The 14,805-nt window shown below is 46.6% G+C and overlaps 1 protein-coding gene across 4 annotated transcripts in view; it reads right to left on the reverse strand.

The window, feature by feature from the left end:
* The window catches only part of aplp2 (amyloid beta (A4) precursor-like protein 2), a 54,484-nt gene that overhangs the window by 5,911 nt on the left and 33,768 nt on the right, over positions 1 to 14,805 (reverse strand). For 2 of the 4 annotated variants that reach the window (XM_076036677.1, XM_076036675.1), the window contains exons 4-14: positions 14,359 to 14,471; positions 12,915 to 13,126; positions 11,700 to 11,944; positions 10,837 to 11,004; positions 8,897 to 9,030; positions 8,153 to 8,227; positions 6,752 to 6,910; positions 5,851 to 5,979; positions 2,670 to 2,769; positions 879 to 1,055; positions 292 to 327 (exon numbers count right to left, since the gene is read on the reverse strand). In XM_076036677.1, coding sequence (XP_075892792.1) covers positions 292 to 327; positions 879 to 1,055; positions 2,670 to 2,769; positions 5,851 to 5,979; positions 6,752 to 6,910; positions 8,153 to 8,227; positions 8,897 to 9,030; positions 10,837 to 11,004; positions 11,700 to 11,944; positions 12,915 to 13,126; positions 14,359 to 14,471 — 1,548 coding nt within the window. The remainder of the gene's footprint in view (positions 1 to 291; positions 328 to 878; positions 1,056 to 2,669; positions 2,770 to 5,850; positions 5,980 to 6,751; positions 6,911 to 8,152; positions 8,228 to 8,896; positions 9,031 to 10,836; positions 11,005 to 11,699; positions 11,945 to 12,914; positions 13,127 to 14,358; positions 14,472 to 14,805) is intronic. The other 2 variants (XM_076036678.1, XM_076036676.1) reach the window with 1 other exon arrangement.

Consider the following 14,805-nt stretch of genomic DNA (forward strand, 5'->3'; position numbering starts at 1 on the left):
ACAAATATAAGACTGAGGGTTAATTTCTGGCTACCGTAGGCTTTGTAGTGCAGCAAGAGCCAACAATCCTGGAATGAAGATCATAAAAATAACCGAAAGCCAACCCCACACAGTCTCTGAGTCACCGAGAAAAGTAAAAATTTAACAACCAGATGGCCACTAACAGAACAGCAATGGTGCGGAAAACAGAAAATTCAGAAATCACACACACAAAAAAATACAGAAAAGTGGAACAAAACTGCAGATGGAGATGGGTGGGGGGGGGAAAGAAGATGGAGCAGAGACACCAACCTTTTTTGAAGGCACGTGGGGAGTCTGATAGATCTCCTTTGCATTAGAAATGGGCAAAAAGGAAATAAAAGGACAGAAAAGGGAGGAAGGAGAGAAGAGAGAAAACTGAAGTGAGAGGAGAAAAAGGCAGGATCATCAAGCTGCGTTAACCAGAATCAAAATGGGAGTCCAGCAGGAGCAGGAGAGAGAGTCCAAAATGAGACATAGCCAAACTTAAAAAAAGGAGTAAGTTCAAAAATTACCAAGCTCATTTTAAGCCCACAGGGCTGTTTTGCATAGAATTTGTGGCCTCGGGGGGTTTCACTTGAAATTTGACTGGAGTTTTGCAGGAAAGTTCGCTATTCATCACTTCATTTCTCCCTCTGAGAGCTCAACCTTTTGTCAGAGCAAGAAGAAAGGCCCGACTGCTCATTTTTCTGCCTCTCTAAGCTTTTTCCACCAAAAGCCCGAGGCGTTGCACCTTTATCTGAACTTCTTGTGCACCCACAATGATGGTGAGACCAAAGGAAACAGGGACAGATAAGTCAAAACCCGTGGCTGCCCTCAAGAGTGTGGCTCTGGATTTGCTGCAGGACTGCGTGTCTCACCCTCTGGCTCTGAGTGGGATCCCAGGGATGAGACCTGGAAGGGCCGGTAGGGTTTGCCCTCAGGCACGGGGACCTCCACGCTCTCCTCTGACGACGACACGGTCACATCCGGCTGCGACTCGGAGATGGACGACAGGAACTGATCCATGTCTGCCTTCTGCTCCTGGAGAAGGTCGTCTGTATTAAAAAAACAAGCAGAAACAAAACCAGAAAGAGCGTCAGACTGTGCGATGATCAGACAGGCGTCAACCTGCTACATGGCAACCGTGTTTAAAATGCTCGACAGATTGCTCCAAACTTTCTTTTTTCACCCCTCGCCCCTCTTTTCCACACGGAGCAGCAGCTACGAGAGACATCTGTTCCATTTTCTGTTAACGACCAATTAGTGTTTTTTTTCTGAGAGCTATTCCTCTCTGTAAATCCACACGTCTCCCAACAGGATGCTGCATGGAGAAAGCTGTGACCCAGTTCTGTCACTGCAGCAGATCCACTTTAATCTGCGCTGCATTGTGTTGTACGATTCCTTTAACCAATCGCAGGGAAAACAAAGGGAGGGAAGTGGGGGTGGAGGGTGTGAAACATTGTGGTGTTTTAAATCGAAAGGCTGGAGACGAAGACATGCTCATTAGAGTGAGCAGCCTTACATTTAGGGAAGTTAATGAGTGGCAAAAAAAGAAAAAAAAATTAGTAGAACTTGATTACCATTTCACACCAAAAAAAAAAAAAACATACTGAGAAAAAAAACAACCCGTCTTTGAATTTACTGGTTTTGTACCTCGTGCCAAAGACAATGATTCTCAAAGATCCAAACATTCAGTTTAGAGGTCCAATATTGTGTCGGCTCAACTCAGTTTGGCTGTGTTTTCTGGCAGTAACCCAAACATGAGAAAAGGTCCACCTCGGTCCACCTTTAATAAAGGCTTTATATCAGCCCTTTGTGATGTCACACAGGGCCCTGATGCCTCACTGGTACAGTTCATTGGTTTGTCTTCCCTTGGAACTGCCTTGCTGTCATCTTATATTTGAGCCCTTCAAACATGCTGAAGATGCACATCTACAGAGGATTAAATAGGCTGGACCCTTCACAAAACTCAATTTGTTATTGTGTTTATAAACAATTTTTTAGTCAATGTATTTCTATATTTCTATGTGGATGAATAGATTTGTTCTCTGCACCAGAAGCCTGCGTCAAATAAGGTGCGGCACGGGGAGCCTTACATCATTTAGTCTTCTGGAATATTTTATTTGAGCAATGCAAGGGTTTATTTGATTCCATACCGGAGATGCTTATAATAAAAAAGTATGAAAAGAAATCCGTCTAAAGGCTCAGTCCTTCCTTCACAAACAGACAGGAATTCACCACTTTGTGAGAAACTGCTTGTGTGAATTGACCAGAAACTTTGATTTTCAACTTACACGTTGGCCGGTGATGACAGGGAAACTAGGGGTTTAACCATGTACAGCCAATATTCAGAGTCAGAGTATCAAGAGAAATGAATATCTACCCAGAAGAGACTCTGACAGATCCAAACAAAGGCGTCAGATGGTTGGATTCTAAGCATCTGTAACGACGTCTCAATATCTGAGGGTTGATTCGCGGCCCACGAGTTTGTTCTTTTGATAGAAGAGGAATGCTTTTGTCAGAAAAAAACAAAAAAAAACAAACCAACGCTGGGGCCAAAAGTGCAATGTCACACTGTGTTTCCTGTCACTTTAATCTCAGCGCAGCACAGCAACTCCTCCTCTGAGCTGCCGAGAGGGTTTCTGATGAAAACACAGAAGAAAACTCACCGATTTCATCCTGGATCTCGTCAGCCACATAGGGAACTTTGTAAAGCAGAGACAGACTCTGGTTCATCCTCTCTTCGATCACACGGAGGTGGGTCATCACCTGAGGTCGGAGAAACACAGAGGGAGGCTGTCAGGACCAAAGCGGTGCGGGTTTATTTTTGAAATAACACCAAAGCAGTAGGTGTTTCACGGTAAACAATAACCCTGTTTTCTTCACAGGCTCAACCAGGTGCCTCCTTACCTCAGGGTGCAGCGAATTATTGACATATAAACAATTCATTCTGAATATTGAGAGATTAAGTGTTTAGCCTCAAGGGTGGGGGAAACAGCCTTGCAGTTGCTTTTATGTAACAGGAATGAAAGCACAATGAGAGTGTGTGTGTTCAGCCTTAAATGCACAAAAAACAGGGGAAAATAAAATAACGGGTGATTTGATGACGGCCATTGAATAACACGTAGCGTCATTCTAATGCCAACAACAAATTTGTTCGCTCCATAACCATGTGAACACTCTCATCGCAGGTAATCCACCTCAAATTCACCATTGTCATCTCGCAGGAGGACAGATTAGAATGTTCCATTTGGAGATTTGCAGGCACAGCAGTTGTTCGGCGGAGAAAGCACGGCGCACCGAGATTATTCCCGCGAGCAAATCAAAAAAACACAACAGCTTTAAAGGCCGGTGTCAGCGGGAGGAAACACGGAGCCAAACAAAAGGACAAAGCAAAAAACCGGGAGGTAAACACTGAGCTGAACAGGCGCTGAGGGAGGAGGACGGTGGTGGTGGAGGATGATGTGACGGGCGTGGAGCCTTTAATTTGTCTCAGTAAGACCAACTGCCTGTAGTCTGCAAACACAGCGATTCATCAGTGAAAAAAACCAAGAAAATGACTTTTGCGCACTTTTGCAAATAACTTCTCAGCACAAATGTGCCTTTCAGACGAGCGGCGGAGTCGCCCTTCAGAAAGCCACATGAAAGAAGTTGCTGCACGGAATGTTTTTTTTTTATATTTATTTATTTATTTTTAGCTGCTTCGACGGGATGTGCAGCCTGCCAGTTCGCTGTACAGGCAGCGCATGAAACAAACTCTTTATATGACAACAAGGGGGAAAAAAGTGCTTGGTAAAAAAAACAAAAAACAAAAAAGATGTGGCTGTTCCCTTCACAGTTTTTACAAAACGTCCAGAGAGGAGCCCTTCCCCCGACCACCAGCACCCTCTCTGCTCTACATTTGCTGCTGCCAAGGGGCGGCTGGCAGGACATGAAACACTGCCGGCCACTGACAGAGACTGACCACTTCTTGGCAGGTTCAGCCGCTGTTTATTTCCCAATATGATGACTGACTGCTTTCATTTTTTTCCTCTCCCGCTCCCTCCTTCCTCCCGGCACATGGCTGCAATGCATCAGCGCCAGCAACAGATGGCAATAAAGCACCTTTCCCATTAAATAGGGGCCCCGCTGCTGCTCACAGCCGCCTCGCTGTTGACAAACAATCCTCATTACGAAGATTAGGTGTCCCGGCGCTGGAGTGGAAGCTCTGATGCTTCGCGCCGCCGGCATAAAAAAAAAAGTAGACTAATGTTAATCCCGGAAAGTCGGGGGCGGGGGGGGAGAAAAGGCGGGGGAATTTTCTTTTTAATAACACTCCTCTTAGTCACATATCAATTTCACGCACCGGTGGAGAAGCAGAGGAAAATTTATGGCAGTGGGCGTGACAGGCTGCTGGCCCCTCCCACGATAAAGGACAGATAAGCGAGACGCCATGGATGTAACTGGATACCGGACGGGCAATATGGCGGCAAGCCGAATTCTCCCAGTGGCCACTCGTGGTACTGCAGCACAATCCCATGAGACCAAATAGCATTTTTCCCATTGACCGCAATACAAAAATAAACGCATTTGAAACGACTGAAAGGACGACTGTGACCTGAAACGCGATTCATAGCAAATCTTTATATTGTAGGTTTTTCAGTTATGGTCTTTTAGTTGTTTAAAGAAATGATAAAGGCCAGAAAATCACCAGGAAAGAGTTTATTCCCAGCATGACGCCACAACATCGTCTGTGTCTCAGCTCGTTCTGATTGGCTAAAGTTACAGAGGCATGATGGGAAGTGACACTACTGCACATGCTCTATTGTCCCATAAGTGCAGAAGTCAAAAACCTTTTGGGCGTATGCGCTGGGTGAGCAACTTCATTGAAATGAATGGGCCGCAGTCTTGGACTCTGGGGGCCTGGTAGACACACCCACACACTCCCCTTCCCCTGCGGTCCGCCCCACCCCTCCGCATTTTGTTGTTCCATCCATCTGCTCTTGTTGTCTGGATGTTCTATAAATGGTGTCGAAGGGCAAGCGGGCGCAGACGCGGCCGCCGAGCGCATCAAACAGAGCAGCAGCCGAGCCAAATGCAGGCGATGGCCCAGAGTCCGGCGTTACACAAGACCTGTGCAATTTTAATCTTCGGGAGCCGAGGCTTAAGTGAATGAAAGCGGCGGTCTCTCCCTGCTCGTCAAAACAAGCCAACTCACTCCTCCCGGGCTCTGGGCTCTGGCAGACAAACACACTCTTTGGGCCTCCTACACACTTTGGAAACGGGGCAGAGTGGAGCAGACGGAGACATCATTATCTCTCCCTTCTGAGCAGAGGTGGGAGGAGCGCCCGGCGACGCTGGATTGGCTTTTTTTTTTTTTTTCAGATTAACTGATGTGGCCTCAGATAGAGCACGACTAATTGCGGAGAGTGGGGCTCAGGAAGGATGCGGAAAACCTCGAAGTGCGGGCCGCGTGGCAATTAAGCAAATTGAGCGAGACAAACGTGGAGGAGCGGAGCGCCGATAATCAATTAACTGTATGAATTAAAGATAATAAATTCTGGCAGAAACCTACCGCTTTTTCGGCGTGGAATTTTTATGGGAATGCGGGAAGTTTATCCTGCTTTAAAATTTATTTGAAAATCAATCAAAGCGTGTGATATCAGAATGAACACACTAAAAGATTCATTTGGATTTGACCTGTGTTTTGATGTGCACGTAGTCCTGTCATACATGTGTGTTTTTTTTCATTGCAATTTTTTTTATTTTACTACCAGATGCAAAATTAATTGCCACAGAATCATAAAGAATGGAGCACTTGTTGTAGCAAAGGGCATTTTTTCACATTTCCAGAGTGGTGAGACAACTGACCTGGGACTTCATCTGTGCGGCCTTCTCGGGATCCACGGCCAGGACGTGCTGGTAGTGACGGATGGTGTGCTGGCGGTCCTTGTTCTCTGCGCGCACGTATCTTCGCAGGGCTTGCAGGATGCGGTGGGGCTGCAGTGACACACAAGAAAGAAATAAGAGGTGACACCAATCGAGCAGGGCGTTCAAACTAATCCTTGTGCACTGGAAAGTTTGGTGTTTCTGTCTGATGTTTTATTATTGTTTTTTTTTGCACTTACTTGGTTTTGTCTGCACTGGTGTCACAAAAGTCATTATGGTTTTTGAATGATTTTTACATCTGCCAGATTTCAGAGAAGAGCAAATTTCTTCTGTCTCGCATTCGGCAGAAAAATTGTGAACCTTCTCAATCTTCATATTACACGTTATCAAATCTCCTGTGACATCCAGGGCTACACCAGCGCACCACACATGACGCATTTTTGAGGCTCTTCACGCCGCACGTCAGCACCGTTTTTCAAAATGTGAGCTTCCTTGTTTTTTGGTAACGAGCCCAGCAGTCGCGGTAAAAGATTAAAAAAAAATGGCAGCTGGTAGCCGAATCACAGACTGCATTTTTGGCCGAATGATCAAAAGAGTGTTAGATAAGAGGGAAAAAAACATGACACTGGGATTAAGGCCGCGGGTTCAAATATGATTGACTTTGTGCTCACGCAGCATTCTGGGCTGCGGGTTTTTTCGTTTTAGCTGCAGAAATCAATTCTCCTCGTCATCAATTGTGAGCTGGCAGAGGGTCTTTTGGGCAGAGGATGAGATTAGCTGCAGTGCGTGGAACACATATCAATCGGAGAGAGGAAAACACTGTGGACAGATGATGTGAGGATAAAAAAAAGAAAAGAGCGACAGCGGTGAGGCGTTACCGTACCTTGGGCGGGTCGGCCTGCAGGGCAGCCAGGTAGTTCTCCAGGGTCAGGCGGCGCCGGTCGTTCAGCATGGCCTCCACGCGGGCCAGGTGAGTCTCCACCAGCTGCTGCTTCTCACTGGCTGCCTCCTCCTCCAGGGACTCTACCATTGCCTGGAAGTGCTGCACGCAGCATCAGAATCACATAAGCCACGTTCGGACTGCCAGCCCAAATCCAAATTTTTTAGCCCCTCCGGAATGAAACTGGATGGCTCTTCTGCAGTCGGAACAGTCAGAAAACACATGAAATCCAATTTTTGCGAAACGAATTGAAACCACCTCTGGGAGGTAGTTTCAAATGGCATTTGGACAGATGAGTCTCAGTCTGAACGGCTCCAAACACAGCGATCGGTTTTGACTGTCGGTGACGACACGCAAGCCTCCGCTCCGACGTCGTTACTACAGCAACCTGTCAGATCTGTCAATAATGTGGTCCAGTCTGAACAGAGCCAGATCCCATTTGGAAACTTGCTAAAAACAATGTAAACAGTCAGCCCTGAAAATCGGATTTCAGAAGGAATCTGATTTGAATCATAGCCATATATGTTTCAATTGAAAAAACTACAACTCTGATTACAATGAAATGATGTTGTTTATCGTAATTGGAGGTCTATGCATTTTCAGAATACAATTCAGAATTGTATTATTCACTCCGGTGAAGCACTGATTATTATCCACAACTTGAAATATCTCTAGAACATAAGACCCTTCAATTTACAGCCTCCCACTAAATGGCTCCCTGCTAGAAGCAATGCTTTGCTGGGCCTTGCACATGTTTAGAAAGGGGCCAATAACAAGGCGGCCGTCCTGTGGTCTGAGATCTGCTGAACAAACTCCAGCACGTTTTGGGGAGTTTGCAGACGCGAGACGGATGATTGTGAGCAAACACTGGGAAAAGGAATCCAGCGTAACATGGGCCTGTTGTCGCTCCTTTTATGTCTGACGATTGGGTTTTATTGGCTTGTTGTAAAGAATGTTTCTCATATAAACTGTGCGACGAGAAAAAAAAAATATTTACATTATTATGATAATGAATAATGTATTTCCCTCGTCCCCCTTTAAACGGCGAGACACAAGAGAGCTCGTTCGACTCCTGCAACATAACAAATGAGGCAAAAATGGGCTGAAATTTCATTCATGCATCTCTTTCCGCCTTGTCAAGGGAGCTGGGGACCCATTTAGGAGTCTCCCCATTTAGACGGTGCCCTAATTTAGACGTGGAGCGATAAAGATAGGGCAGTCCGGGGAGAAAAGGGATCTTAAATGGCACAGGGAGTGAGGGACCCAGCACTAGGAAGCCACATCTCGCCCAAACAAAGAGAAAAAAAGGCGAGAGGCCTCCTTGGGGAGGGCTCAGTGTCTTACCTGGATCAGTGTCTGCCTCTCGGCCTTGGGCAGGTTCTTAGCCTGGCGATCAGCCTCTTCCCACTCTTTTCTTACCTGAGACAGAGGGACGGGGATGAAAAGCAGTGAAATGTGAGGTGGTCCTTGTGTAGAGGTGAAAACTAGCAACAAAAAAAAAGATCATTTCCAAGAGCATTTGAACAGCAATGAGAAAGAAAATAACGTTCTTGTACTCAAAGTGAAATAAGCCACATAATGTGAGGCGGAGAGCCTGGCGTGTCTGAAACAAAAAAATCTGGGATTTTTTTTTCTTTCAAGATCGTTAAAACGTTTCGGCCGTCTGCGAATGTTATTGCACCACGAGATGCACGTCGGATTATAAATTGCATCATATAGCATCATCAAATCCTCACTTTAGGAACTCAGGCCTTTGCCTTTATCTACGACTCCCTCTTAATGAGAAACACAGATCATGCGATCTGACACTTTCACGAGATGAAAGGTTTCGCTGCAACAGTTTGAAAGGGAGGTAAACCAAACTACTTGAGCATCACATGTGTGGATGGACACTGTGCAAGAATGCTTTTGAAGCTCCTGACCTCCCTAAATTGTTGTTGTTGGAAGTGCAGGTGTTTGGGAGACGCTCCGGCCAAGAGTCACAATATCCTGGCACTGATCTATCGCATTGGTGACTTGGTATATTTCGCTGTGAAACACACTTGAAAGTGAAACTCTGTGCCGGGGTCGCAGGTTCTAGTAGCTCACCCTCTCCATGCGATTGCGGTGGCGGATCTCCAGCTGCTCCTTGGCCCTCTGGAAGCGGCTGTGCTCCTTGTCGTCGGCGGGCGTCTCGAAGTAGATGTCGACGTCGTCGGTGGGCTGGGGAGTCGGCGGCACGGCTGCGAATCCAAACACACAAACACTGAAAATGAGCAGGGCCAAACGGCAGCGGGGGGAAACGAGACGGACGGAGCGGGAGACGCGGCCGGACGCCCGCTCGCAGACGGAAGAGACGGAGAGGCGAGCGGACATGCGGACGCACATAGAACTGAAGTAGAAATGCAGCATGAAGTTGGACAAAAAAAAAATCCTCACAGAAGCTCTTCCTCTCACTGCCGCTCCTCCACCCTCAGTAGCTCTGATAAATTTAAAATATTCTGACAGTCTTTCCCTCTGAATTCTTCTCATCCTCCCCTCAGCTTTCTGCTGACAGCTCACGTCCCCAGCACTAATGGAAATATCTCTGCTTTTGACGGCCGGGTCATTCGAGGGGAGGCCAGCGGACGCGGTTGCGGGTTCCTCAGCCGCACAGTCACGCAGGACTGAGTCCCCTCACAGCTCCGAGTCCCCTCGCAGCTCCGAGTCTCCAAAAACACCGCCCCGAAAAAACAGCGTGGCCCCGGGCTGGCAAACAGGACGAGACCTTATCGTTTTACCTCATCATCAAAAAACATGTGGGAGTCGTGTCACAGATGAACCCCGGCGTTCGTGCTCTAACGTTTACTCGCTCGGCTCATTTCGGTTTGCAAAAGCCTCGAAAAATAAAAACCTGCTGGTTACGAGTATGAATCATGACAGAACTAATGAGGCGCCAGTCTTAAAAAGGTGCAGAAAAAAAAAGAAAAAAAAAGCGTTTGCTCGAGGGAGGCCGAGCTGGAATATTGGAAGCGGTCTGTGACAGACAGACAGACAGAAAGGCAGACTGACAGAGTGACAGACAGCCAAACGGGCACATTAACAAATGGCCCATGGGAGAAAACCTAATGAAGTGTGACTTTAATGTTGGACAAAACAGATAAACACAGGAAAAGGGGAGATTTTTTAAAAAAGGTTTCTTATTATGGGATTTACAGTCGTTTAATTTCTACTAAAAAATAAAAACATGCTTTGTTTTGTGACACATGATATGACACAAAAACCCAATCCAATAAATGTTGAACACTTATAAACACTCCAGCTGAAGCTCTTTCATGAAGATATTTCTATGGATGACGGGATAAGAAAATATTTGAAGGAACACACACTGAGGCTATGAGATGGCCTGATTTCTCTCTTCCGTCTTCATACCATTGGATTTTAAATTCAGCGGAACAGAAACTTGCATAAGACATCTGGAAATAGAAATATTTAAGATACGTCAAGTCGTTGCAGTCCCCCAGTGTATTAAATGGAGAAGCACTGGATTCTATGTTCTACAGTGATAAAGTATGATAAACCATTTAGATGATATCTTTTGATTTGTATTTAACTGGCAAAATATTCCCTGAGCGAAAATTGAAAAAAAAAAAAAAAAAAAAAAAAAAAGCAAATGTGATGATGAGATTTAAATATATCTCAGTGAAGTGCGTTTTCAATTATTGCCTGAGAGATGAGTCGATTTACATTTGGCACTGGGGGACCTTCCTGTGTATTACCAAGATTTTATTGCGTAGACAATTAATTAAAAACAGCATTCATATCACAATAATGAATGCGGTCTATAACCGAGGCTGTGGCGCAAAAACAGGGGGGATGGGGGGGGTACTCTGTCGAGCTGCTTTGATTGGTGAGGTGAAGGTGCCATTAAAACAGCAGCTGTGCTGGAGTGACGGGGGAGGGGCTGACAACTGCCGAACAGGTGCGGCACGTTCGCCAGAGAGGTTGCGGCAAAGACAAAAAAGAAAGTTTTTCCAGGCGGCCTCTGACTGCCAGGTGGAGGGGCTTACCCAGGCGCTTGCAGACGGCCATGCAGTAGTCCTCCGAGTCGAAGTTGTTGCGGTTGCCGGCGCAGCCGCCGTAGACGAAGCGCACGCACTTCCTCTGGCTCATGTCGAAGTGCCAGCGGGACATGGACGCGCGGCAGGGACCCGTTTCCGCCTCCAGGGTGCACACCGCTGAAAGAGGAGAGCTTGTTGCGTCAGCCGGGGCCACTAGGGGCAGCGCTTCATTTTAAAGCAGACACGGCCAAACTAGGGCCCGGGGGCCATAATCTGGCCCGCCAAACTTAAAATATAAACTTAAACTTAAAAAATTAAATATCTGTATTTCATCCATTTTCCGTGAGGCTTCGAAGATGCTGATTTTGTTGTCAAGCTTTTGTTCATTTTCAATTGATACTCAAGCACATTTTCTACATAGACCATGAATTATTTTTTTCCTCCAATGAGGTGGGTCACCAAAACACTCCATCCAACAGTTTGCCCCCCCCCCCCCCCCCCCGGTTCTAAAGGCTGTTACTAACCAACAAAAATACTGCCCTGTCCCTGTAAAAAAAAAAAACATATAAAACAAATTTGCATATAACTCCAGAAAAAAAACATAATGAACACTAAAATTGGTAGATTGTAAACAAAACCCAGCAGCTGCGAGACGTAAAAGTGATCCATCACTCTGGCGAAGCGCGCCGGCGTCTGCGGTGAGCTGAGGAAAGGGCTACAGTATCTGCTGAGGCTCACGCTGATCTCATTACACTCTGGCTGAGATTCGAATGTTAAAAAGGTCTGATTAGAGTCGCAGGGACGAGGGGGAGAGAAGGACAGACAGACGGACGGGGTGGCAAATTTTTAATTTCACACCCCTCATCACAAACCTTTCACTTCCTGCAGGGTTTTATCCTCTTGGCTCTCGGGCACTCGGCTGCTCTCCTCCTTCTCGTCCTCATCCTCGTCCTCGTCGTCGTGCATGGCCTGCATCTCGGACTCCTCATGGTCGTAGATGTAGTGGTAGTCCTCGTAGTACTCATTCTCCTCGTCCTCGTCCTCCTCTTCCTCATCCACCTCCGCGGGCACGTCCTCCGTCACCTTTTGCGTGGGCTCTTCGTCGGCGGGAGGCTCACTACGGGACACGGCGGGGGAGGGGTGGGGGTGATTGAGTTAAGTCTGTCCGAGAGGGGCGCCATCTACCAAAGCGGGAGCGGCGGCAGCTGCTGCGGTTCAATGTCACGGCTCTAATTCATCCGGACGGGCCGGTAATATGGTATTACTGTATTACCCGTTATACCGCAAGTTGTTGGGATTACTCCTTAAAAGTAATCCAAATTCTGATTACTCCTTTAAAAAGTAACCTAACTACTTCTTTAACTACTTTGTTTCATAAGTAATCAATTACTAATTACTTTAGTTAAAAAAAAAAATTGCTCAGTAACTTGGAATGAACTTCATTAAATGAACTTTGCCTCTGTCCTCTTAGCACGAATGAATGTTTGCTCTCTGAAGACAAACTGCACATTTCACAGAACAAACTCATGTGCATCACTGGTGCCTTTTGCACAGCCCATATTGTTAAAATAATTAGAAGCAGAGTGGTAAGTACTGCTGACTTACTTGTAAACATGGCTTTCAACAATTTATGAGCGTGCATGTTTAGTTACAGAACACAAAATGAAATTTAAAAAAATCTGTGCAACATATACAGCTGCCTTCAAATTTAACTTTGGCACAGTCACTGACGTTTGACAGATCACTGACAAATCAATATTGTTCACAGATGTAGGAGCCCAATAGTTAACTTGGGGAAAATCCAGTTTTTGTAGTTTTTTGTGTTTAGCCGGAGTACTGAAGCCGTCATCGTTGTTTTGGTCTGTTGTTCTTCTAAAGTTTTTGTAGATAATTAGACATGTTTAGCTTGCAAAAGACTTTGGAAAAGTAACAGAATCGTTACTTGATAAAGCCATTATGATATAATTACCAGTTTTGCCATAGTAATCCCATTACATTACTTTGTCACGGAAAAAGTAGTTTAATTACAGTAGCGGATTACTCAGTGATATATTACTCGCTAACACTGGTAATACCCCCCCCCTCACCTGTTGGCGGCCTCGACCAGGTCGGCCTCATCGATGTCCTCGTCCTCCATCTCCTCCTCCTCGTCGTCCTCCTGGGAGGGCGCGGCGGGCGCGGCGGACTCCCCGGAGTGGGAGGCGGGGCAGCAGACGTACTCCGTGCCGTGGAATTTGTCGATGCCACAGGGCAGCAGCATGCCGTAGCTGTGCAGCACCATGGTGCTTTTGGTGCAGGCCTGCCGGGAGACGGGAGGTGGCTGCGTGAGCGAGGGCTCAACAACTGACCATGACGCTAAGCTTTGTCGGATTCTTTTAAAGAAATATCAAACTCAGCATCGACAGGATGTGTTTTTTTGGGGGCTCCGCTCAGGCCAGGAGACGCGTGAGTTCTCGGGAGGGAGGAAAGTGGTGGGATCAAGCGAACATGCAGCAGTGAAGATCTTTCTCTTAAAGATAGATTAGCATGAATCCTCCCAAATGTCAAGCAGAAAGGTCTTCCACATTTCCATTTGTTATTGCAAATAGAAAAGTTGCATTTACGAACAAACACAATTACGCTTTTGGGCTGATTACATGTAAAAAAAATATTCAATTTCTTTGAAAATATGATCTGCAATTCTAATCATCGTTAGTTACTCGAAACACAATTTTCATCTGCATGTTTGTCGTAGTATAGTAGTATACATATATAATAAGACTATAATTGTTTCTACAGTGTTCTGACACGCTCACACATCCGTGCAAACACAGATTCCACATTCTATTTTTTTTCCATGTGTATGCATTTGACCTGCAAAAGGTCATGACTATAATTACCCACAGGCTATTTTTCAGCAAAGGAGTTAAACAATTAAATCCAACCCGGCCTCCTCAGGCTGTGGATTTTCTGCTTGACAACATCTCATTGCGGAATCGCCTGAGTTCACCTCTATATATACACAAGGTAACTGAAACTTCATTACCGATAGGACCCCTAAGAACACATGAGCGCCTGTTCAACAGGTTGCAGGGTCGCAGCGGGGACAGAGCCGTTCCGGGCGTTTTGGATCACATGGTGCGAGACAAGGCTCCTCAAGGTTTTTTGATGGACCCCTTGTGCTACCGCTGCTCTGAGCGGTCCCCAAGGACAGGCTCTGGTGCTGCCCGGGGGCGGGATGCGGGGGGGGGGGGGGGGGATTAGCTGCATTACAGCCACAACACTAATCTGATTAGGGGCTAAAATGTGAGAGCTCCCAGTCAGCGTGTGATCGGAGGGCCTGGGAGACTCACAGGGAGCAGGTAGAAATGCGTTTCGAGGCGGCAGAGGGCGAGAGTTCATCGGGAAATACGGACGTGACTGAGAAGAAGAAGAAGTGCTTAGAGGAGGTAGTTGTTCAAGTCTGATACTGGGGAATCTCCACCCCCTGCCCTCCAACTCGATGTGTGGACTTTTCCACTTCTGCTAAGTGAGAAACAAAAACTCTGTTACCTCTTTGGCCACGCTGTGCCACTGCTGGTGGCTGACGCACAGGTCCGTGCGCTCCTTGTGGAAGAACTTGCACTTCTCGGGGACCAGGAGCACGTCGCTCACGAACTCGCCCACTGCAAAAAAATCACACGGACAAAAACCCACTCGTTAGTCGTGCGAGCAGTCGGTGCGAGCAGTCGGTGCGGAAGGGAATAAATACACCCGCCGTGTCACTCCGCCGCCTGTCTGCTCTCTGCCAGCGCCGCCGAGAGCAAATAACCTTGTGGGGGGCTAAAAAAGGAATATTAGATGAGTGAAAAATCGTTTTATTCAATAATTCATAGCTGCCTGTGCCTGCGCCTTTACATTTCATTACAGAAATGGCACTCGACACTAGAACATTTGTCTCTGCACCTGAAGCCGAGAGGGATACGCTTCCTTTTTTTGGGTGGGGGTGGGGGTGGGGGT

Source organism: Nelusetta ayraudi, unplaced genomic scaffold (genome assembly GCF_046127955.1).
Source record: "Nelusetta ayraudi isolate G7.1 ecotype Tasmania unplaced genomic scaffold, CSIRO-AGI_Nayr_v1 ptg000048l, whole genome shotgun sequence".
Taxonomy (NCBI): Eukaryota; Metazoa; Chordata; class Actinopteri; order Tetraodontiformes; family Monacanthidae; genus Nelusetta; species Nelusetta ayraudi.